This window comes from Haliotis rufescens, unplaced genomic scaffold (genome assembly GCF_023055435.1).
Source record: "Haliotis rufescens isolate VD_foot unplaced genomic scaffold, xgHalRufe1.0.p SCAF_13, whole genome shotgun sequence".
Taxonomy (NCBI): Eukaryota; Metazoa; Mollusca; class Gastropoda; order Lepetellida; family Haliotidae; genus Haliotis; species Haliotis rufescens.
The window spans coordinates 40505603-40530997 of NW_025963813.1; the positions used below are offsets into that span (position 1 = coordinate 40505603).

The 25395-nt window shown below is 41.0% G+C and overlaps 1 protein-coding gene and 1 long non-coding RNA gene across 3 annotated transcripts in view; both read right to left on the reverse strand.

The window, feature by feature from the left end:
- Positions 1-12825, reverse strand: part of LOC124116533 (ubiquitin carboxyl-terminal hydrolase 48-like) — a 52461-nt gene extending 39636 nt beyond the window's left edge. Inside the window, exons 1-9 of one of the 2 annotated variants that reach the window (XM_048394632.1) lie at positions 12699-12825; positions 11312-11463; positions 8116-8233; positions 7483-7615; positions 4907-4982; positions 4477-4534; positions 2807-2931; positions 1869-1977; positions 452-585 (exon numbers count right to left, since the gene is read on the reverse strand). In XM_048394632.1, coding sequence (XP_048250589.1) covers positions 452-585; positions 1869-1977; positions 2807-2931; positions 4477-4534; positions 4907-4982; positions 7483-7615; positions 8116-8233; positions 11312-11445 — 887 coding nt within the window. In that variant the 5' untranslated portion in view covers positions 11446-11463; positions 12699-12825. Of the gene's footprint in view, positions 1-451; positions 586-1868; positions 1978-2806; positions 2932-4476; positions 4535-4906; positions 4983-7482; positions 7616-8115; positions 8234-11311; positions 11464-12679 lie in introns of both variants that reach the window. The other variant, XM_048394631.1, reaches the window with a different exon arrangement.
- Positions 12826-22727: 9902 nt separating this feature from the next.
- Positions 22728-23789, reverse strand: LOC125378690. Its single transcript, XR_007220469.1, has 3 exons — positions 23714-23789; positions 23217-23437; positions 22728-22812 (listed from the first exon to the last, which is right to left on the reverse strand). It is a non-coding gene; the product is annotated as an uncharacterized LOC125378690 (long non-coding RNA).
- Between the last annotated feature and the right edge of the window lie 1606 nt (positions 23790-25395).

Sequence of the window (25395 nt, forward strand, 5' to 3'; positions counted from 1 at the left end):
CGATTTATAGTGCTAGCCCACTGAGATACCATGCCGCAGTTCAACATGAATACCCCACTCAGACACAGTTTACTGACTCCAAGCCGACCAGTCCTTGTATTAGCCCCTTAATGCCGAGCGCCAGACAGGGTAACAACAAGTACCATCTTTTAATGTCTTCTGGTATGACGCGGCCGGGGATCGAACCCGGACCTTCCGCTCTCAGGGTGGATGCTTGCTATCAGTGAAGAGCTGGAGACCTATTCGAACATGGGCCCCCAATTGGTCTAAGGGGGTTCTATTCTGTCCTGTAATATCCCTCAATGTGATAATACTAATACCAATCCTACTGTACTTTGTGCTGGCCATCTTGTTTGTAGGGCAGTACATTTACAGAAAGGACTACCAATGTAGGAACAGCAAAGTCAACTGAAGTACATGATGTCCCTGAAGATGAAGAGTGTCAGCTCACTTGTCAAACACAAATCTGAGCAGCTGAATGTTGAGGACAGGCGGCAGGGACTGTAGATGGATGGCCCTGGTGGCGTTCTGCTTGCTCTCACACGACTCGCACATGTACTGGTTCTCCCCCTCCAGTTTCTCCTCCTGCAGACACACAAGTGTAGAACACATCAGACACACAACAGAACACATTAGACACACAACAGACACACAACAGAACACATCAGACACACAAGTGTAGAACACATCAGACACACAACAGAACACATCAGACACACTGGAAGAACACGTCAGACACACAACAGAACACATCAGACACACTGGAAGAACACATCAGACATACAACAGTAGAACACATCAGACACACAACAGAACACATCAGACACACAAGTGTAGAATACATCAGACACACAACAGACACACAAAAGACCACATCAGACACACAACAGAACACATCAGACACACAACAGTAGAACACATCAGTAGAACACATCAGACACACAACAGAACACATAAGACACACAAGTGTAGAATACATCAGACACACAACAGAACACATCAGACACACAACAGAACACATTAGACAAACAAGTGTAGAATACATCAGACACACAACAGAACACATCAGACACACAAGTGTAGAATACATCAGAGCCACAACAGAACACATCAGACACACAAGTGTAGAATACATCAGACACACAACAGAACACATCAGACACACAAGTGTAGAATACATCAGACCCACAACAGAACACATCAGAAACACAACGGAACCCATCAGACTCAACAGACACACATCGACACACAACAGACCACATCAGACACACAACAGAACACATCAGACACACAACAGTAGAATACATCAGACACACGACAGAACACATCAGACACACAACAGAACACATCAGACACACAACAGTAGAATACATCAGACACACAACAGAACACATCAGACACACAACAGAACACATCAGACACACAACAGAACACATCAGACACACAAGTGTAGAATACATCGGACACATAACAGTAGAATACATCAGACACACAACACATCAGCTTACATAAGAATAGAACACATCAGACACACAACAATAAATCCCCTCATATATACTTCAACAAATAGCACAGAGGAATGCAACACTTGAACATGCACTACATCTGTCTGCAGAATGATGAATGTACCTTTGTATCTCTTGTACAAAAGATTAATAACATGTTAAAAAAAACATAAATCTTCATGTGCTGGATTTGAACTTTTTTAAAGATTTTAAACTTTATTATGTTAACATCTGACAGTGAACAATGCCTAACCGCCTCAGGAAATACCATAATTCCTACTCACATACACCATGGATTGAGTGAGGTTTTTTCCGGTACATATTGTAAACAATACATACATGTGTACAACGTGTTCAACTGACCTTGAGAAAATCTTCAATGCACTCTTTCAGTAACTTGTGTCCCTTGATATTCAAATCCAGCTCATAGAACATTGACCCCGTTCTTGACTCATTGCCACAGTTCTTGCATCTGACCAGAGAAGCCAGATTATATGTCAACACTTGAAGAAGTCAGTACAGAACAGAACACTCAACCAGAAAACCTCTAACATCAGAAGGTCTGACTGCATGGGAACTATACACGCTACACAAGGGACTAAACTAAGACATACCGAGGACATACCTGAGACACCAGGGACATACCTGAGTCTTACCCGAGACATACCTGGGTCTCACCTGAGACATACCTGGGTCTCACCTGAGACATTTCTGGGTCTTACCTGAGACATACCTGGGTCTTACCTGAGACATACCTGGGTTTCACCTGAGACATACCTGGGTCTCACCTGAGACATTTCTGGGTCTTACCTGAGACATACCTGGGACGTACCTGGACAGGTCTTATCTGGAACCTACCCGGGACCAGGGAGTTACCTGGGACTTACGTGGGACTTACCTGGGACATTCCTGGGACATTCCTGGGACATTTTTGAAGTTCTTATTCTCATAATTCAGCTCTATTATAACATTCAAACTTAATACAAGTTGACTGTATTAGTCTTGTTATCAGAGATTTGCACAGATACAAATCACATTTGCGAAACATAAACATGACTCCTAAATAATAACCTGAGTTGGAATACTTTTGATTCCCATGCTGGAATTTTCACTGACATTGTAGCAGACCTGGGGGTCGACCATTGGAATCTAAGAAAGCCCATATAAATATCAGTATGCACATACTGAGATTTTCAATCAAGCAGATTCAAAGTACGTAGAGCAACCCATATGCATTCAAACGCCAAAGAAGCATTTACCACTGTACAGGGCTAAGACACTAGCTACTGTGGGAGGTTCACCTTGTGACATAGCAGTACTCCCCGCGGAACTGTTCCTGCACGATGTTGGAGCTGCCGTGCGGCGCCTGGGCAGACATAGCATCCTCCAGCAGGGACAGGAACAACTTGGAGAACTCCTGGGCATCCTGCAACATCCCGACATCCTCCTCAATGTATCTCGAAAGTTTTGTGCCATGAAATTACTGCTAGTGTCTAACACTAACCATGCTAACCCCAACTGTGTCTGGAAGGTTTTGCGACACCCTGTCAAGATTATCAAAGATACAAATGCACAAGTAAGATGCAGGTGCATAGTCACATGCATCTTCTTGAGGCAAGGGAGTTAACTGACTATAAAAGTCCAGTTTCCACCCTTGCAAAACTAGGCAGGAATTCTGGAGTTACAAACGAGTCTATGCATAGTCCAATAAAAATTGCGTAACAAACTAGATGTCCGGTTTGTAAACAACATGGATTTTAAAATGCAGATTTCGGTCGACTGCAGTATTTGCAAAGCATGTGTACTGTCATCTGGGCGTAGAGAGATATTTTGCCAATCTTTTTAATATTTTTAATCAAGGTGCTAAAGTGATTTGAGGCACCTCGCGGCATAAGACCCATTTCATTACAAAAAAGATTTTGATTATCGATCAGCTCGTCTTGACTGGGCAAGTGATATATGAGAGATGGAATCTGATTGGTCAATAGGAGGGATATAGAAGGGACATAACTCAAAATAGCCACTGGTGGCGCTACAATCGAGCCTGGAAATTCCAGCCTAATTCGGCAGGGATGGAAACTGGACTTTTATAGTCAGTTAACGCCCTTGCCTCAGGAAGATGGTTCATATGAAAAGCTAGCAGCACCAGACAAAACCAGGCTGCACCCTGGTCCCATCAATGTATCAGTTGAAACACAGATCCATAAACGTGTCTGAACAAGTACAATCCTAGAGCTCTGATGACTGTGTCATGTGTCCTGTGTCCTGAATTACACACAACACAGGGACTAGTGATGTAGTATGGTACACAATGCTTCAGAGCTCCAGATAACTTTTTGAGCAATTGAGTTTTTACTCGAAGGTTTCTATTTTAATTATTACATTTTTCATTAGGTAACCAATATTTTTTCACTCATCTATTCATCACTCTAGTGGGTTTCCCCCCAAATGAGATTTAAAAAAATGATAAATAATGTGTTTTAGATGTATAACGGTTCTAAATATAGGCTTGACTCAGAAAATAACTTAGCTCGTAATTGTGTTTCGGAAATTTTTAATGTATGCGTTTCCGTACACAAGTATATTGAAAATAATTGGGTTTTGAATATTATTAGGGGGTATTTTACGCACATACGCAGCTTATCTGTAGGTCTGAAGCTTAGGTGTTGAGTGTGCTCACAGATCAATGTCATGTGGACAAGTAAGGGTTAGTCAGACCAAATTTGATTTTTGTTTACTTGAACTTGATGCATGTAGACATAAATATTAGGTTGCAATTTTTCAATAATAGGTATGACTGGTGCATAGATAGCTAAATCGAGCCCTGTTATTACTTCATGTTTGTAAAGACTGCCACACAGCCAAGTGTGGCTACTATAGGTCCCTTCTATCACATCGTTCTACCCCAGTGGAGTATAGAGGTGCCAGACCTTCCCACGCGTGAGATACCTGACACATGGCTGGTCATTACCTGTTGTTGACCAGCGTCCAGGCCCAGGTGGTTGATGAACGAACTGGGATCAATGTATCTGGAGAAAACATGATTGCAAGCTATTATATCTTCCTTATGGAAAACAAACATGTTGCTGTTATACCTGTATATGACACGCCCCCTTTCATCTATTACTAAGGTCTACCTGTAGTGACAAACCCACTTTCATCTATTACTAAGATCTACCTGTAATGACACGCCAACTTTCATCTATTTCTAAGATCTACCTATAATGACACACCCACTTTCATCTATTACTAAGATCTACCTGTAATGACACACCCACCTTCATCTATTACTAAGATCTACCTATAATGACACACCCATGTTCATCTATTACTAAGATCTACCTGTAATGACACACCCATGTTCATCTATTACTAAGATCTACCTGCAGTGACACACCCACCTTCTAATACTGTACTGAAGCAGGGCAAAGATGACCTGAAGATGCCCACAGATTGTTGAAGGAGTCCAGTCATCACCTTCAGATAAAGAAACAGGATGAAGATCGATAAAAAACAAACAGTGACACATGGACAACTGACTCGGCTTTTAGACCTGTGTCTGCTACTGCAATGACATTTATGATTGTAAACACAACACAATTTTCCTAGTTCTAGTGCATGCAGTACTGTCTTAAGTCTGTATCAAAATCTTAGACCTACCTCTGTCTCAAGTCTAGGTTAACATCTAATGTAAAAATAAAGATTTCTGATACACAGCTGCAAACATGCAAAACATGAAAAACTTGAACTGGACACCCACACATCCAACACCATGGACAACTTGAACTAGACACCCACACATCCTACACCTCGACAACTTGAACTAGACACCCACACATCCAACACCTGGACAACTTGAACTAGACACCCACACATCCAACACCATGACAACTTGAACTAGACACCCACACATCCAACACCTAGACAACTTGAACTAGACACCCACACATCCAACACCTAGACAACTTGAACTAGACACCCACACATCCAACACCAAGACAACTTGAACTAGACACCCACACATCCAGCACCTGGACAGCTTAAACTACACACCCACACATCCAACACCTGGACAACTTGAACTAGACACCCACACATCCAACACCAAGACAACTTGAACTAGACACCCACACATCCAACACCTGGACAGCTTAAACTACACACCCACACATCCAACACCTAGACAACTTGAACTAGACACCCACACATCCAACACCAAGACAACTTGAACTAGACACCCACACATCCAACACCTGGACAGCTTAAACTACACACCCACACATCATACACCTAGACAACTTGAACTAGACACCCACACATCCTACACCTAGACAACTTGAACTAGACACCCACACATCCAACACCTGGACAGCTTAAACTACACACCCACACATCCAACACCTAGACAGCTTGAACTACACACCCACACATCCAACACCATGACAACTTGAACTAGACACCCACACATCCAACACCAAGACAACTTGAACTAGACACCCACACATCCTACACCTGGACAACTTGAACTAGACACCCACACATCATACACCTAGACAACTTGAACTAGACACCCACACATCCTACACCTGGACAACTTGAACTAGACACCCACACATCCTACACCTGGACAACTTGAACTAGACACCCACACATCATACACCTGGACAACTTGAACTAGACACCCACACATCCTACACCTGGACAACTTGAACTAGACACCCACACATCCTACACCTGGACAACTTGAACTAGACACCCACACATCCTACACCTGGACAACTTGAACTAGACACCCACACATCCAACACCTGGACAACTTGAACTAGACACCCACACATCCTACACCTAGACAACTTGAACTAGACACCCACACATCCAACACCTAGACAACTTGAACTAGACACCCACACATCCAACACCTATACAACTTGAACTAGACACCCACACATCCAACACCAAGACAACTTGAACTAGACACCCACACATCCAACACCTGGACAGCTTAAACTACACACCCACACATCCAACACCTGGACAACTTGAACTAGACACCCACACATCCAACACCTAGACAACTTGAACTAGACACCCACACATCCAACACCTGGACAGCTTAAACTACACACCCACACATCCAACACCAAGACAACTTGAACTAGACACCCACACATCCAACACCAAGACAACTTGAACTAGACACCCACACATCATACACCTAGACAACTTGAACTAGACACCCACACATCATACACCTGGACAGCTTAAACTACACACCCACACATCCAACACCTGGACAACTTGAACTAGACACCCACACATCCAACACCTGGACAACTTGAACTAGACACCCACACATCCAACACCATGACAACTTGAACTAGACACCCACACATCCAACACCTAGACAACTTGAACTAGACACCCACATATCCAACACCTAGACAACTTGAACTAGACACCCACACATCCAACACCTTGACAACTTGAACTAGACACCCACACATCCAACACCTAGACAACTTGAACTACACACCCACACATCCAACACCTGGACAACTTGAACTAGACACCCACACATCCAACACCTAGACAACTTGAACTAGACACCCACACATCCAACACCTAGACAACTTGAACTAGACACCCACACATCCAACACCTATACAACTTGAACTAGACACCCACACATCCTACACCAAGACAACTTGAACTAGACACCCACACATCCAACACCTGGACAGCTTAAACTACACACCCACACATCCAACACCTGGACAGCTTAAACTACACACCCACACATCCAACACCTAGACAACTTGAACTAGACACCCACACATCCAACACCTAGACAACTTGAACTAGACACCCACATATCCAATACTTCCCAGATCCACACATCCAACACCTAGACAGCTTGAACCATACAACCCAAATCCAGGCAATTTGATGGCTTGGAGGTTCCCCTGGCCATACATACTCAGGACATCGGGCATGTGGGTCTCCCGCCACTGGTACAGAGCTCTCCTCACGGGGAGGTTGTGGAACCACAGCTGCAGGAAGGTGTTCACATAGCAGGTGGCGCCAAGATTCTTCAGACCCACATAAGAACCCTGTCAAACAGAAAACATGTGTTATGCTATCAAGCCATGAAACAGAACCAACATTCATGACACACATAAGAGAATGCTTCTCGTATCTGAATCTCAGCTTCTTCACTAGTGAGTGAGTGAGTTGGCTTTAACGCCGCTTTTAACAGTATTCCAGTTATATCACGGCATGTCAGCTTAATGTGGGAGGAAAGCCCGAAGTAATGCAGGTCTCAGACGCTTACCACTTCGGTGAAACCCATGAGTACGGGTATGGTGCTGACAAACCTAGAAACATAATCGGGGCGAACCGGAATTTGAAACCATGATCATAGGTTTCTGGTGTGCCGAAGGTCGCAACTCGTCACAGCGAATTGCGGCGCCTTAGACGACTGGGTAACCTGTGCCCCTCTTGGATATTGACCGATTGCCATTCAATCGGTAATCATACCATGCATACAGAGGAATGTTCTATCAAATAGTGGTAAAATCATGGAAATGTCTTAATGCAATGTGCCTCATACCTTGTCCCTCCTCTCTGTCTGGGGGTCGAAGTCATGCCATCGTCTCTCATCCAGCTTTGCAAACCAAGACTTTTCTCCTAATGCATTCAAACAAAATGGGTTTCCCCTACAGTTCCTCCTGAAACAAAAAGCTGAGGTGCAATTCCTATGGCCATGGTCAAGTTTTTAAACTTCAATGTCTTCAGAAATCTATCCAGGTGAAAATTTCAATTCAGTTTGGTTTTACAATATGTTGTACATATTAACCAGTTGAACCCATTAAGATCCGGGGTAGAATAGGTCTTCAGCAACCCATGCTTGTCGTAAGAGGCGACTAATGGGATTGGGTGGTCCTAGTGGTCAGGCTCGCTGACTTGGTTGAGGCATGTCATCGATCCCAAATGCATAGATCAATGCTCATGATATTAATCAGTGGATTTTCTGGTCAAGACTCGATTATTTACAGGCTGCTGGAATATTGCCGAGTGCGGAGTTCAACAACAAACCAACAACCAACTAATCAGTTGATGCCATGACTATCAGGTTCAAGAGGTTTTCTACTGATTTCTTGTGTTAGTGATTAAAGAACCAGTCTGCAAGGTTAGCATTTTTTACATGCAGTAAACTATGTTGATAACGAACACTTATTACGAACTGACGGCCATTTGCTGTATGTTTTGTCATATAAAAATGATGGATATAGCGACCACGCTTATGACGAAATAACGGACATAGCGAACTCACTTTGAGGTCCCGGGTGTACGCGGTCAACGACAATGTTTAAGTTTATAACAGACTGCTCACGTGTCACCAGTCTGTCTCAAAACATCTGCGGCCTTGCACGGCTGTTCACAGCAGCAATAAACAATTGAAGGCAATTGATTTTCTCTTAAGTACTGACATTGTGTCCTCAAATTACACCCTCAATTAACAATAGTAACACAGTGACTAGGCTGCCACTGATAGACAACTGCCCCGCCCACCCGGGTCATCTTCTCGAGGCAAGAGAGTGAACTGACTTTAAAAGTCCAGTTTCCACCCTTGCCGAACTAGGCTGGAATTACTGGGCTCGATCGTAGCGCCCCCAGTGGCTATTACGAGGTATGTCCTTTCTATGCCTCTCCTATTGACCAATCAGATTCAACCTCTCGTATCACTTCCATTTGCTTCAAACAAAACGGTGGCGCCCAGTCAAGACGATATGATCGATATTCAAGATCTATATTGTGATAAAATGAGTCTTACATCGCGAAGTGCATCAAATCACGTGAGCACCTTGATTAAAAACAGGAAAAGATTTATAAACGAGTTAGCGGTGCACATGCTTTGCAAATCCTGCAGTCGACCGAAATCTGCATGACACTTTACGAACCGGATTTCGATTTTGGTGCGCAATTTTGATTGGACTATGCATAAACTCGTTAGTCCAGCCAAAATGTAACTCCATAATACCAGCCTAATTCGGCAAGGGTGGAAACTGGACATCTATAGTCAGTTAACTCACTTGCCTCGAAAGATGACCCGGGTTAAACGAAGGCTCAAAGCAAAATCACAGTTTTCCTGAATGAAGGCAAGTGACACTTGTGTCTGTATGTCATTAAACAGAGTACATGTTTTGTGCACACCTTTTTTTATTTATCAGGAAAATGACTTGATCCAAGATGTCTGACAGTCAAAATGCTTATAACAAACTACGGATATAAGAAACTAGAGTTTGTAAGCCCTTTGAGTTACTTTTAACCATAGTTTACTGTATTTATTTATAGGAATTGATTTCAATATATTTTTTGCAATAATTGGAGTTAAAACCACACAAAAACAGAGTGCAGACTTTTCATAAATCACCTACACCGATTTACAAAGTGTGTGAAACGTGAAGATCCGGGTAAAGAATAGGTCTTCAGCAACCCATGCTTGCCGTAAAAGATTACTATGCTTGTCATATAGGCGACTTATGGGATCGGGTGGGCAGGCTCGCTGACTTGGTTGATGCATGTCATCATATCCCAATTGCGTAGATCTATGCTCATGATGTCAATCACTGGATTGTCTGGTCCAGACTCAATTATTTCCAGACCGCTGTCATATAGCTGGAATATTGCTGAGTGCAGTGTTAAACAACAAACAACAAACATATCACAACATGCAGAATGTCAAGCAAACAATAATTAATTAATTAATAAACAAACAAAACAGAACAAACAAATCCAAGTGTGTACATTGGAGTTTCCATAAACGCAAAACCGGTTGGTTGGGTTTATTTGGTTTGTTTGTTGTTAAAGCCGCACTCAGCAATATTAGTTAGTCGCCTCTTAAAACAAGCATAGTCGCCTTTTACGGCAAGCATGGGCGCTGAAGCCCTATTCTACCCCAGATTGTCACGGGTCCAAAATAAGTTGAAGTCAAATCTCAATAAAACGTGTACATATTTCCTATAATCTGATAATGGCAATAGTTTAATAGTTCAGTAGGTTTGTCAGTGAGTGCTGAAATGTTTCAAGAATCATATAATTATTGTAACAGATTGTATATTACTTTTTCTCTATTCATAGTTGCTTATCTTTCCACATCAGTCTGGGACAAACAGGCATTATCTGTGTCACCATATGGAGTTTACAGGAACAAACAGCATTTTACAAGACTCAGGCTTTGGACCTGTAAAAATAGGCTTGGACCGGTAATTCATGTGACTGCCAGTCCCTGTGGACCAGCAAATAAAGCACCTTATAAATCTTTGTTGTTGAACAAAACATCAGGGATATTCATAAAAGTACATTATTCGAACAAAGTCATCGTCACGATATGGCTGAAATATTGCCAATGTGACATTTAACTTTAACTCACTCACTCACTCGAACAAAGTCAGCTTGTCTGTTGCCATCAGGGTTTCCCCCTGTCTGTTTCTAGGTTAAATACCCATTTCTAGCGACTTCGTCTCGAAATATTAAAAAAAAGGAGAGTAAATTGTGACTGAAGTTTGTGTAAATGACGTATAGATTTAACTAAGTTACTTCAGAGATGACATCTTTGCACTGAACATGAAGTTGAAAGAATTAAAACCAAATAATTTTCAAACGTTTGTTTATTTGTTGAAAGTTGGGACAGGCAAAAATAAGGGGGGACTGGTAATTTTTAGAGTTGCCAGTCCACAAGCCAGCGGGCACACTGCACGGTGGCGAGCAAAACCAAAGGGAAAACATTGGCGACGGCGACCTACTTGCATGTTCCCTGTGAGCATGGCTTCAGATTGAGCCTGTACGCCATGTTCACGTGTTCCTGTGTGACATCGTGTGGGTCTGTTGTGTCCGCCCACTGCCAGGCAGCCTTGTCAAGCTGTAACTTGGGGGGCATCCTCACGTCTCGAACAATCTGAAGAATAACAGTGTGTTGGGTTAGAGATATACGTCAACTTGTGTTTCAGTGAACGCTAAGAGTGATGCAAGCCAATAGACATTTACAACTGTTTTGCAAACCATCAACACAATATCTTGATATGTCAAAGCAATTTTGGACCCGTGAAGATCCGAATAGGTCTTCAGCAACCCATGTTTGCCGTAAAAGGTGACTATGCTAGTCGCAAGAGGCTACTTACAGGATAGGGTCAGTTGAATGAATGCTGGGATGCGGACAGGGGTAAAAACAACAAAAGTTATACGATAACAAAAGTGGACGGATATTCAGTAGGTGTTGAGAAAGGTATAAATGGGATGATACTTAGATCCATAACATATAGCAAAACCCTTAAAATGGTCCAATTTCTACTAGTCCTTAGGATACCTTTACTATTGGGCAGTTTGGTAAGGACTACAGGACTAGTGCCAATTTCTAACGCTGTAGATCCATATTTCTTACGCACATAGATTCATTGAAATGAAACCCAAAGAAAAGTCACCAAAGGGGTAAGCATGATAGGTTTTATATTTACCATTGTTTATCATATTATCATAACAACAAACGATTAACGATCCCAAACTTGCATTTGTTTTCTTCATAAAGAACCTTCAAAATAAGAACCCCAATGGAGGATTCATATTATGGCCGTAATCTTGCATACTGATACACACAGTGTCCGAATTAGACTAACATTTAGTCTCTGAAATATTATATTACACAATATCCTTCTTGACACTAAAAATAAAAGAAAATCCCTATGCTGATTGTGGAATAGAGCTAGCTTGAGCTGGCTAGACTTGCTTTTGTATGCATTTCTAGATTATTTTTTTTCATAAATAAATATATTCCACGGTCATGATTCAGGACTATGTCGAATGAGAAACAGACTGGTAAATCGACCAAATTTGACCACACATATATAGTGAGTACATATGAATGTAAATTATTGATGCGTTTTTATTCACACTTGAATTGTTTTACCTACCACACGTAGATATACAGCATGGACAACCGTTGAAACAAATAAAGGGAATTTTTGCTAAATAGCGTCCCAGAAATAAAATACAACTTTCGATTTCGTTCAATTTCTTCGATTGAACTTCGCGCCTCAAGTTCAAGACATCTGCAAGGAAACGACATAAACGATAGCCCGTCCAAAATTACACAGCAACTGCATGAATTCAATACTTACATCTCTAGCTAATACATACCCAGTGTATGATACACACAAAATAGAAATAATGCTATGAAACCATTTCGCACATTCAAAATAATAAACTCTCTGTTGATGTTTGTTAACGTCGTATGCGAAATTACTGTTGAGCCTCTTATAACATGTCGAAGACAATGACACAGTTGTCTAGAGTGACCTCCCTTGCTTTTGCGACGGAACCCAACTTTCATAATTTTATATGTTGACGCTGTTTGTTTCAGGGTTTGGAAAGACCTGTTACGAGGCCATATCGGCAGGGCGTATATATATATTGTATAGAAAGTAGTCACTTTTATTATTTCTGCGTTATGGTTGTATGTAGATCTATATTTCTTGCTGATAACAAATTGATTTTTTGATTATGCGTCTGGAACTTTCCCACTCTCCTACCCAGAGTTCCATGCGACCTGCATATAGATGTAGTACCCTGTGTTATGCTAAGTCACCACTGCGCCGGAGTGTGGATGTTTCACTTCCACGGGATCTGGGGCCCATAAAGGGTGGCATTTAAAAAAACAAAACATTTCCACTTTTGTTTTCTAAAAATTGGTCCGTTTTATTTAGGTCTAGACTATTCTTTTGTCATATATTCAGTGCCTCGTATGAAAAATTAGACATCACCTTGACAGGACGAACGGATATAGGAGTGAAAAGTGGAAGTGCGTTAGATGTGTCTTTAGAAGCTATAAAGCCTTCCTCAAGAAATACAGAATTGTCCCATTGTCTCATTGACTTCCCCAGCAGCTTGATTTGCTCCGAGATAATAATGATATAATCATAATGATAATAATAGCTCGGCCACATATATATATATATATATATATATATATATATATATATATAGGCGCAAATCTGTGACCCAAAATATATAATTCCCCATTACTCTGTTGAGTGTTAGAGCCGGCTAAATTAGAAGGGTGTCGTGGATTGCGTCATGGTACCCGATCGAGCTGGACGTTATATCAGGGAGTTTATATATACCATCATGGGCCTTATATCGAATTAAGTGCCCATGATAAGATACAAATACTGGTTTGTCTCGCCCAGACTTGATATTTACAGGCCGTCGTGTAGAGTGGAGGCGTTTCGTGTATGATTTAAACAAAATTTATTTTGAAAAATAGGTAATATTTTTGTCCTCTTCCCAGATGTTCCGAATACATGATATAACCACTGGAACCATGTTTCTCTTTGTTTCTGCTTAAATTTTGTTTTATTGCTTTTTTAACGTTGTTTAATTGATGCACCATTTACATACGATATTATTGATAATGAGACTATGCTCAAGTCTCCAATATTGGTGACTGCCCCCTGACTAGGGTTAGGTTTTTGATCCAGTAGAAACACTTATTTTGTCCACCGTAAATCTTTGAATAGACGCCCGCCACAGATACAAACAGGCAGTGGCTGTTTTAATGGCGAAATGAATAAACGCTTGCCTTTAATAGACCCAAGGTCAAATGGAACAAATGGTTTATGGAAGTGAGAATGACCAGTCAGAGTGGGATGATTCAGATGTTATGGAGAATAGTGAGGTTAAACTGGTACAACTCCTTATTTAAACAATTTTCAAAGAAAGAAGTTTGGTTGCTCATGTCATTGTTCTAGTTCGTTTCTTTGAGTGACCCAAGCGGTTTGTCTTCAAATGGAAGTAATAGCTCATATTTGTGAAATACAGTAAGGTACGGTTATAACGAACTCAAAGGGACTACTAATTTTAGTTCGTTATAACCGTAGTTCGTTATAAGCATTTATACAGCATAGCTACAGCAAATAGTCGGGACCAGCAAAGTAAGTTCGTTATATCCGTCAGTTCGTTATAAGCGTGTTCGTTATAACCGTAGTTTACTGTATGCATATTTGTAAGTTAACAAAGGATTTGAAGGAGTGATTGAAAACTAAACTAAACTCGAATGTTTTAAATTGGATTTAATCGGTATTTTACAGTTTGACGTTTCTAGTACATATGATGGTATTGTCAAAGTATGATGTTAGCAATACAGTTAATACGCAGATGTACGACCTGGAGTTTTTCTATGTGACAGGTTCTCAATTAAAATATATTGAAATAACTTCTCTTAATTGAGTGGAAATCATGTGGCGATAGGACCGTAAAACGTGAATCTCGACACATGGATGTTCCTTTAGTTAATCAATAAAGTCTTATTGAAACGAAAGCCGTTGTCATGCTAAATGCACACCACACATGTTCTATTCTTCAAATTACGCATCCCTTCTTCATCTAAATGAATGTTTCATGTAATGAAAAAATAGACGTTTGGCTTGAATATAATACATTATAATCACTCCGATCATTTGATCAGTGTGCACTGATAGTTCATGCTCAGCTCCCCGGGGAGAATACAATCCATGCTGCCATTGGAGGCGCTGGAAGGTTTACAGTCACAGGTATCAAGCTGTAGAGTACGTCACCGATTCGTCCACTAAAGTTACCTTACTTCGCCTGATTTGTGAGGGTGAGGTGAAATTGGGTATAACGAGCAGAGACGATCGACGGTTGGCCAGTCGGAACACACAGCAGTGATTGTGAAGTGCAAGAATCACTAGGCCTGTCAATCAATTTACTGATGTGTGTGTGCTGCTCTTCAGAAATTTGTGAATAGTTATTGACACTCTGCACATTTCTATGGCCACTGATTTGTATTATCTGAGTAGGTGGCATTAAGGGGCTAAAACAAGGACTGGTCGGCTCGGAGTCAGTATACTGTATCTGAGTGGGGTATTCATGTTAAACTGCGGCATGGTATCTCCGTGTGTTAGCACTATAAATCGGCATCAGTCCGGACTAGTACAAGCAGCCACACACACACGTGCATGCACGTCGCTATATAAATGCAATAATCTTGGACGCGACGTTAAACCCAATTTCACCTCAACTAACCTCCTCTCACACATAAAACAGTAGCAGACAAGACCCGTGAAGATTCCGGGGTAGAATAGGTCTTGAGCAACCCATGCTTGCCGTTAAGAGGTGACTATGCTTGTCGTAAAAGGCGACTAACGGGATCGGGTGGTCAGGCTCGCTGACTTGGTTGATGCATGGCATCGATCCCAATTGCGTGGATCGATGCTCATGATATTAATCACTGGATTGTCTGGTCCAGACTCGATTATTTACAGACCGCCGTCATATAGCTGGAATATTTGCTGAGTGTGGCGTTAAACAACAATAAAACAAACAAACAAATGTAGCAGACAGTCATAAAGAACATGACACATGGTACCATGAAACCCGAACATCTGACGCTAGAATTTAACATTTAATGGTTATCTACAGTTCTGTGTTCATTCTTGTTCTTCATCTGTATCCTTGAATCCTTGTGACTTTTGTTCCCCCTGGTGCTTGCAAACAGCTGATCTTGGGATGTCCGACATCTTTCTCGCTTGACCTTGGCTTCCGATCCATATAGTGCTGCAAATACTGAAATCCAGGGATCAAACCACATAATTTTCAATTAAACAGAATCTGGACCCATACCTCCATTTCCCCCGAATAAGTCCCCATTAGGACTGACCATTTCATTTTCTGTGGGGACCTGGTATTTAAAGTGAGTGAGTGAGTATGGTTTTACGCCGCTTTTAGCAATATTCCAGCAATATCACGGCAGGGAACACCAGAAATGGGCTTCACACATTGTACCCATGTCGGGAATCGAACCCGGGTCTTCGGCGTGACGAGCAAACGCTTGAACCACTAGGCTACCCGACCGCGCCCCTGGTATTTAAAAACAAATTTGTTATTAAATGATGAACAAGAATAACTCTGCCTCAGTTTTTAAACATTAATAATAATTATTGTTTGCTTGACATTCTGCATGTTGTGATATGTAAGGATAAGAATTTATGGATGAACAACTTCTTTATTACAATTAAGAGCGACGTTTCGGTGTAGGTTCTAACACCGTTATCAAGCAGGTGTTAGAACCTACACCGAAACGTCGCTCTTAATTGTAATAAAGAAGTTGTTCATCCATAAATTCTTATCCGTACTACTCCAACTTCTAAATGCCTATCAAAGAGGTTATGTTGTGATATGTTTGTTTGTTGTTTAACGCCTAACTCAGCAATATTCCAGCTATATGACGGCGGTCTGTAAAAAATTGAGTCTGGACCAGACAATGCAGTGATTGACATCATGAGCATCGATCCACGCAATTGGGATCGATGACATGAATCAACCAAGTCAGCAAGCCTGACCCCCCGATCCCGTTGGTCGCCTCTAACAACATAGTCACCTTTTACGGCAAGCATGGATTGCTGAAGACCTATTCCACCCAGGATCTTCACGGGGTGCATGATGTGTTGCGAAAATTAACAATAATTGTTCGCCTCCTCTTTGTCTTGAAGCGGCGACCGAAAACATCCTGTCGCTTACTAAAATCCCTTCAACCCTATATATATACGACAAACGGCATCAGATTCTGTTACACAAGCTATATTCTGGCTTATTTACCCTCCCTTATCTAGCTTGTATAGCGACTAACTACATATGTTACCCTGCCAATACTAACGACTAACGACTACTGCCGACGCTGCCCGGATAACGTCTAACGACCCTCCCTTATGTATAGCTAGCTTGTATAAGGATTAACGACATATATTACCCAATGTATATCGACCAATGACCCCCTGTTATCCAACCTGTATAACGTTTAACTACATTTGTTATCTAGCCTATATAACGACTGAATATATAACGCCGTCGCCAGACAATATTTAGTCCCGGTTGTCTGTCAAAACAGATCCAAATGGGCAGCAAGGGCAAAGCAAAAGAGTGCTGAAAATTATAGGACAGACATTTGTTATCCAGTCTATATAACGGCTAGCGACTATCTGTTATCCAGCTTATTAAACGGCTAACGACTATCTGTTATAAAGCCTATATGACGACGAAAGAAACTTGATAGCCTTCCTATATACCGACCATTGTTTTTCCAGCCTGTATTTGTCCCTGCCTCTGTGTTCGTTGTTTTATTTCAAAATTTCGCGAATGTTGTACAAAAAGCTATTTCAAAGTCAAATCATTTCTGATTCGTTTTCTATTACTTGTCAATTCTAGTTGGTCAAAAACTACCTTGTCACACCCCACCCTTTAAAACATTGCTTATATATTTACAAAAGCATATGAGATGAGACATTTTCAGCCAACTCGGCACATTTCATGTAACCTAATATCCCGCACCATCAACACAAATATGACCCAACTGACTTTACCTATGTTGTCAACCTACCTGTTAGGACCAGACAGGAGGACTTGACAAATCGCAGATGATCGCTTGGCTGATACATTGACCTGCGCTCGGCCTGGCCTACACTGATTAAGTGTTTCGTCGCCGATTAAGTGAATAACAGAACACCATTGGTGGTCCTGCAAAGTCACCATGTCTCAGCTTAACTCATTCGCTAGCTACGTCCTCTTGTATGAGATGTCTGGTATATAGTATAATGTCATAAACCGCACGTACTGGCTAATTCATGTCTTACCTGTTGTCTACTTTATAGTGTAATGTCATTAAGGTACGTACTGGCTAAACCATGCTGTACCTGTTGTCTACTTTATAGTGTAATGTCATTAAGCTACGTACTGGCTAATTCATGTCTTACATGTTGTCTACTTTATAGTGTGATGTCATTAAGCTACGTACTGGCTAATTCATGTCTTACCTTTTGTCTACTTTAAAGTGTGATGTCATTAAGCTACGTACTGGCTAATTCATGTCTTACCTGTTGTCTACTTTATAGTGTAATGTCATTAAGCTACGTACTGGCTAATTCATGCTGTACCTGTTGTCTACTTTATAGTGTAATGTCATTAAGCTACGTACTGGCTAATTCATGTCTTACCTTTTGTCTACTTTAAAGTGTGATGTCATTAAGCTACGTACTGGCTAATTCATGTCTTACCTGTTGTCTACTTTATAGTTTAATGTCATTAAGCTACGTACTGGCTAATTCATGTCTTACCTTTTGTCTACTTTAAAGTGTGATGTCATTAAGCTACGTACTGGCTAATTCATGTCTTACCTGTTGTCTACTTTATAGTGTAATGTCATTAAGCTACGTACTGGCTAATTCATGTCTTACATGTTGTCTACTTTATAGTGTAATGTCATTAAGCTACGTACTGGCTAATTCATGTCTTACCTTTTGTCTACTTTAAAGTGTGATGTCATTAAGCTACGTACTGGCTAATTCATGTCTTACCTGTTGTCTACTTTATAGTGTAATGTCATTAAGCTACGTACTGGCTAATTCATGTCTTACATGTTGTCTACTTTATAGTGTAATGTCATTAAGCTACGTACTGGCTAATTCATGTCTTACCTTTTGTCTACTTTAAAGTGTGATGTCATTAAGCTACGTACTGGCTAATTCATGTCTTACCTGTTGTCTACTTTGTAGTGTAATGTCATTAAGCTACGTACTGGCTAATTCATGTCTTACCTGTTGTCTACTTTATAGTTTAATGTCATTAAGCTACGTACTGGCTAATTCATGTCTTACCTGTTGTCTACTTTATAGTGTAATGTCATTAAGCTACGTACTGGCTTATTCATGTATTACATGTTGTCTACTTTATAGTGTGATGTCATTAAGCTACGTACTGGCTAATTCATGTCTTACCTGTTGTCTACTTTATGGTGTAATGTCATTAAGCTACGTACTGCCTAATTCATGCTGTACCTGTTGTCTACTTTATAGTGTAATGTCATTAAGCTACGTACTGGCTAATTCATGTCTTACCTGTTGTCTACTTTATAGTGTAATGTCATTAAGCTACGTACTGGCTAATTCATGCTGTACCTGTTGTCTACTTTATTGTATAATGTCATAAACCGCATGTACTGGCTAATTCATGTCTTACATGTTGTCTACTTTATAGTGTAATGTCATTAAGCTACGTACTGGCTAATTCATGTCTTACCTGTTGTCTACTTTATAGTGTGATGTCATTAAGCTACGTACTGGCTAATTCATGTCTTACCTTTTGTCTACTTTAAAGTGTGATGTCATTAAGCTACGTACTGGCTAATTCATGTCTTACATGTTGTCTACTTTATAGTGTAATGTCATTAAGCTACGTACTGGCTAATTCATGTCTTACCTGCTGTCTACTTTATAGTGTAATGGCATTAAGCTACGTACTGGCTAATTCATGTCTTACCTGTTGTATACTTTATAGTGTGATGTCATTAAGCTACGTACTGGCTAATTCATGCTGTACCTTTTGTCTACTTTATAGTGTGATGTCATTAAGCTACGTACTGGCTAATTCATGTCTTACCTGTTGTCTACTTTATAGTGTGATGTCATTAAGCTACGTACTGGCTAATTCATGTCTTACATGTTGTCTACTTTATAGTGTAATGTCATTAAGCTACGTACTGGCTAATTCATGTCTTACCTGTTGTCTACTTTATAGCGTGATGTCATTAAGTTACGTACTGGCTAAACCATGCTGTACCTGTTGTCTACTTTATAGTGTAATGTCATTAAGCTACGTACTGGGTAATTCATGCTGTACCTGTTGTCTACTTTATAGTGTAATGCCATTAAGCTACGTACTGGCTAATTCATGTCTTACCTGTTGTCTACTTTAAAGTGTGATGTCATTAAGCTACGTACTGGCTAATTCATGTCTTACCTTTTGTCTACTTTAAAGTGTAATGTCATTAAGCTACGTACTGGCTAATTCATGTCTTACCTGTTGTCTACTTTATAGTGTAATGTCATTAAGCTACGTACTGGCTAATTCATGCTGTACCTGTTGTCTACTTTATAGTATAATGTCATAAACCGCACGTACTGGCTAATTCATGTCTTACATGTTGTCTACTTTATAGTGTAATGTTATTAAGCTACGTACTGGCTAATTCATGTCTTACCCGTTGTCTACTTTATAGTGTAATGTCATTAAGCTACGTACTGGCTAATTCATGTCTTACCTGTTGTCTACTTTGTAGTGTAATGACATTAAGCTACGTACTGGCTAATTCATGTCTTACCTGTTGTCTACTCTATAGTGTAATGTCATTAAGCTACGTACTGGCTAATTCATGTCTTACCTGTTGTCTGGTATATAGTATAATATCATATGTATAAGGTGAGGTAAAATAGCGACGTGCATGCACGTCCACAGGTGTGTGTGTGGCTGCTTGTAGTAGCCTGGACTATTGCCGATTTTATGGTGATCTCTACTGGTTCATGTTGTACCCATTTGTCGGGTATGTAGTATAATGTGTTTAACCTTCGTATTGGATAGTTCATGGTGCACCCACTTGTCGGGTATATAGTATAATGTGTCTCACCTTCGTATTGGATAGTTCATGCTGTACCCACTTGTCGGGTATATAGTATAATGTGTCTAACCTTCGTATTGGATAGTTCATGCTGCACACATTTGTCGGGTATATAGTATGATGTGTCTAACCTTCGTATTGAATAGTTAATGGTGCACCCATTTGTCGGGTATATAGTATAATGTGTCTAACCTTCGTATTGGATAGTTCGTGGTGCACCCACTTGTCGGGTATATAGTATAATGTGTCTAAAATTCGTATTGGATAGTTCGTGGTGCACCCACTTGTCGGGTATATAGTATAATGTGTCTCACCTTCGTATTGGATAGTTCATGCCGTACCCATTTGTCGGGTATATAGTATAACGTGTTTACCCTTCGTATTGGATAGTTCATGGTGCACCCATTTGTCTGGTATAGTATAATGTGTCTAACCTTCGTATTGGATAGTTCATGGTGCACACATTTGTCGGGTATATAGTATAATATGTGTCTAACCTTCGTATTGGATAGTTTATGCTGTATCTGTTGTCGGGTATATAATATAATGTGTTTAACCTACGTTTTGCCTACTTCATGCCGTACCAATTTGAGGGGTATATAGCTTAATGTCATAACCCCACGTACAAGCTAACTTGTACCCTTTGTCTGGTATATAATTGTGTGTTTTATAGTGTTGAAGAGGCAGCAGAGGCAAGGCAGCAGCCCGTCGGATCCACTGTTCCACAAGGGGGTTATCTCTGTATCCAACAGCAAGACCAAGCTCCTGTGTTTTCCGCCAAATCGCCTGGGTAAAGTGGAAGAAACACCCCTTGATGTCTGAACCTTGAAACTCTGTCCGGAGGGCTCTAATGGCAGCAACTTCAAAGTCCACCTGGAATGTCTCTGGGTTGAATGGTTGGTTCGGTAGTTGTTGATGTTGATGTGGACCTTCAACTGAGCAAAGAGGTGTTGGCAAGTTGTAGTCCGACGATCAGGCATCAATGCGTAGACTAGGGGATAGGTAATGCTTCCTTTCCGTGCATGCAGTATGTAAAGCTGATTCCAAAGATCTGGGCAGGCGGAGAAAGTACCATCCATGTAGAATGCACTTACCAGCATCTTGTCTTCTTCACCGTCGTTCACAGATTAGGGGGAATTTATATGTGTAATAAGTAAGTTTTACCAAAACATGCATCTCAACTTTTTGAGTAAGCTCCTACTAGCTCCTAACTCATTTATTTCCTGAGAATATTCAAACAGAATTACTGGCCTACTCTTATGAATTAATCCGCTAATCATGGGCTGTGACCATTGTTAAGTGGGTAGACTGGCTGTGTTTGTGTAATTAATCCCACCTACTCCACTGTCTTACAATGGGTGTCTCACTAATGGGATGTCTCACTAATGGGATGTCTTACTAATGGGATGTCTTACTAAAGGGATGTAACCGTTAGGTAATACCACAGGCCATAAAACCATCATCCTTGTACCTTGTAAATACTTGTCAAACTGTACTATTTGGGACGTGTGTACTTGATTATTTGATTTTGAAATATTTTGAGCATTAGGAATCTTTGTCATACGGGATGAGGCAGAATGGAAGTTACACGCATTCTAAAACATTTTTCACTCTTAGTACGTGCGTGCGATAATACAAACTGACTAGTGGAGATTTACATTTCGTTACCAGAGGTGTAACAGCACGTTCTGAATAGCATGGGGACGCAGCGCACCTTTACATGAGCTGTTGTTTCCCCGTTGTCCAGCAGCAGTGGAATAAAAAACAAGGGCTTTCTCGTCACACATCTTTCTAAAATGAAGAGGGCGGTCGGGTAGCCTGGTGGTTGAAGCGTTCGCTCGTCACGCTGAAGACCCGGGTTCGATTCCCGACATGGGTACAATGTGTGAAGCCCATTTCTGGTGTCCCCCGCCGTGATATTGCTGGAATAATGCTAAAAGCGGCGTAAAAGCAAACTCACTCACTCACTCACTCACTCACTCACTCACTGAAATGAAGAATAGGCCAAAGTTATCAGGCATGTAATTTCTACTGAAATTTGCAGAGGACATTGCCTCCGAGATATATACTTTATGTTTACAGAAACGAGTATTCCCGAGGAAAGAGTTCATCCCGTCAGGCGTTAATTGTTCTTTGGAAAACACAGTTAAGAACGTTTGCAACACAACCATTGTGAGATCTAACCGTCTACCTACCAGCTGCTATGTTTATCCATGGTGCCCCTTTCCTCCATGGCCGCCTCCATGTCCTTTGCCCCCGTGTCCGACACCATGGCCTCCGTGTCCCTTGCCCCCATGGCCACCACCATGACCTTTGCCGCCATGACCCTTTCCACCTCCATGACCACCTCCATGACCATGACCATGACCACCACCATGACCCTTGGCCATGCTGGTTCCGAACACTGCAGCAAGAACTGTCAGAAAGAGAAAACACAATACATTATTTGCGACGCTGATAATGTGTACTGTTCAGGCTAGTTAAAAGCAATTATTAAGACGTAAACACAGTCACATCGCGTTAATAAAATGTTGACAGTTGGAGTAGATGGCATATCATATTTAGGTTTCCTATATAGATTGACAGTGACTGTCAAGTAACTTTTCTCACAAATGATCTGAACTTTCAGCCAGGCGATTATACAGCGTGACTAGTGTAGATTTACATTTAGGCACCAACGAGGTATGCTCACCTGCTACAAGGAGCACTGTGACTTTAAGAAAATGCGTATTTGATGATTCTGATGAATGCAAACCTCAGAAAACGTAAAGTTAGCTTCTGCACGTTCTCTTTTATAGAGGTGTAACAGCATGTTCTGTGCATGCATGGGGATGCGGCGCACCTTTCCAAATCAGATTAATTAACCAGATGTTTAATTTCTACATCAACTGCATTTTTTTCAATTTTACTTTTTCTCAAGCGTTTTAACTTTTGCATTAATCTCCCGCCACGATCTCCGCATGTCCTAATATAGATATGGCCAAGCTTTAAGGTGTTGTCTGTTAAGGAGAAATTGCTTTGTGCCCTTTGTTCTATTTAAGTTTGTTATTGTTATCGAATACATGCCACAGAGACAACTGAAATAGTTCTTGTACCGACAAAAGGTAAGAGGGTATGGTGAAAGCCAGTCTAATGGTAATTGATAAAGGGGGTTGAACTACATGTATGTGTAAAACGAAAACATTTAGCCGACAGCAAATCACCACATGCATCGCTTGCGGGATATTAATAGGCTTCCTTGGAGCTCTGCGGTGTGCTTGGTGTGCAGCTAAAACCACTGTGACATCACCACAAGCGTTACAAAGCAGTTTATGCAATAATATCATTATGATATAATTTTTCTACCATTTCCGCGATCGCGAGGTATATAAGTTCGTAAAAAACTGGCAGCCGTCAGTTTTTTCCTTTCGCTTACCAAAGAAGGACATTACGATACAATATGCAGTTCTCTAACTTCGCCGCACTTCTTGGCCTTGGTGAGTATTATCATTCTGTTGTCATGCTATGTCAGTTTAAATGGTATTAGCTGTCCGAAATAAAACGCTGGAAAGTAACATGTCCCATGCAATCTTTAAAATGGAGTTGTTTGTGTGTGATATGACAGTATTGTAACTCCAAATGCTACATTCCAACAGCGTAAAAGTAATAATTTCACAGGGAAGTGTGTTGCTTCAAGTTTCAAGCAACACCCTCCTCAACATCTACTATATAAAGTGTAATGCTTTATACATGGGCGTGTCTTTGTTTATTTTCCAGCTCTGGCAGCCGTTTTGGGTTTGGCTAGTGCTCACGGTCATGGTGGCCACGGACATGGTGGTCATGGACATGGTGGTCACGGACATGGAGGTCATGGACATGGACATGGTGGTCACGGTCATGGAGGACATGGTCATGGTCACGGAGGTCATGGTCACGGAGGTCATGGCCACGGAGGACACGGTCACCACGGATGAAGCTGCCGAGACGTTGGGGATTGATATCCTAAGTACACAGTCACATGAGAATCTGGATGCTGGGAATCCACTGTGTAGTCGATAACCTATTGTATTGATTGTGATTCGTGTATCATCATTGCCTCAAAGAATTAAAACATCGATCTGACAATTATGCTACTGTGTGTATTATTCATTCTCTTCTATATGGATGTTAGAATGACTACAGAACTAAGCAATTGTACAAATAAAATAATACTTAGTGCATGTACATAACAGCCCAAGTGACAGACGTAGGTTTAAGTCTGACAGCAAGAGAGTATGGTCTGAGATATGATAAGACGACACATCCTTGTTTCGTGCATGCTATAAAATCCACTCCCCGAAACACCATGGCTCATGTCATCCAAAATGCCGTAGTGTTTAACTGCAGCTATAAAGC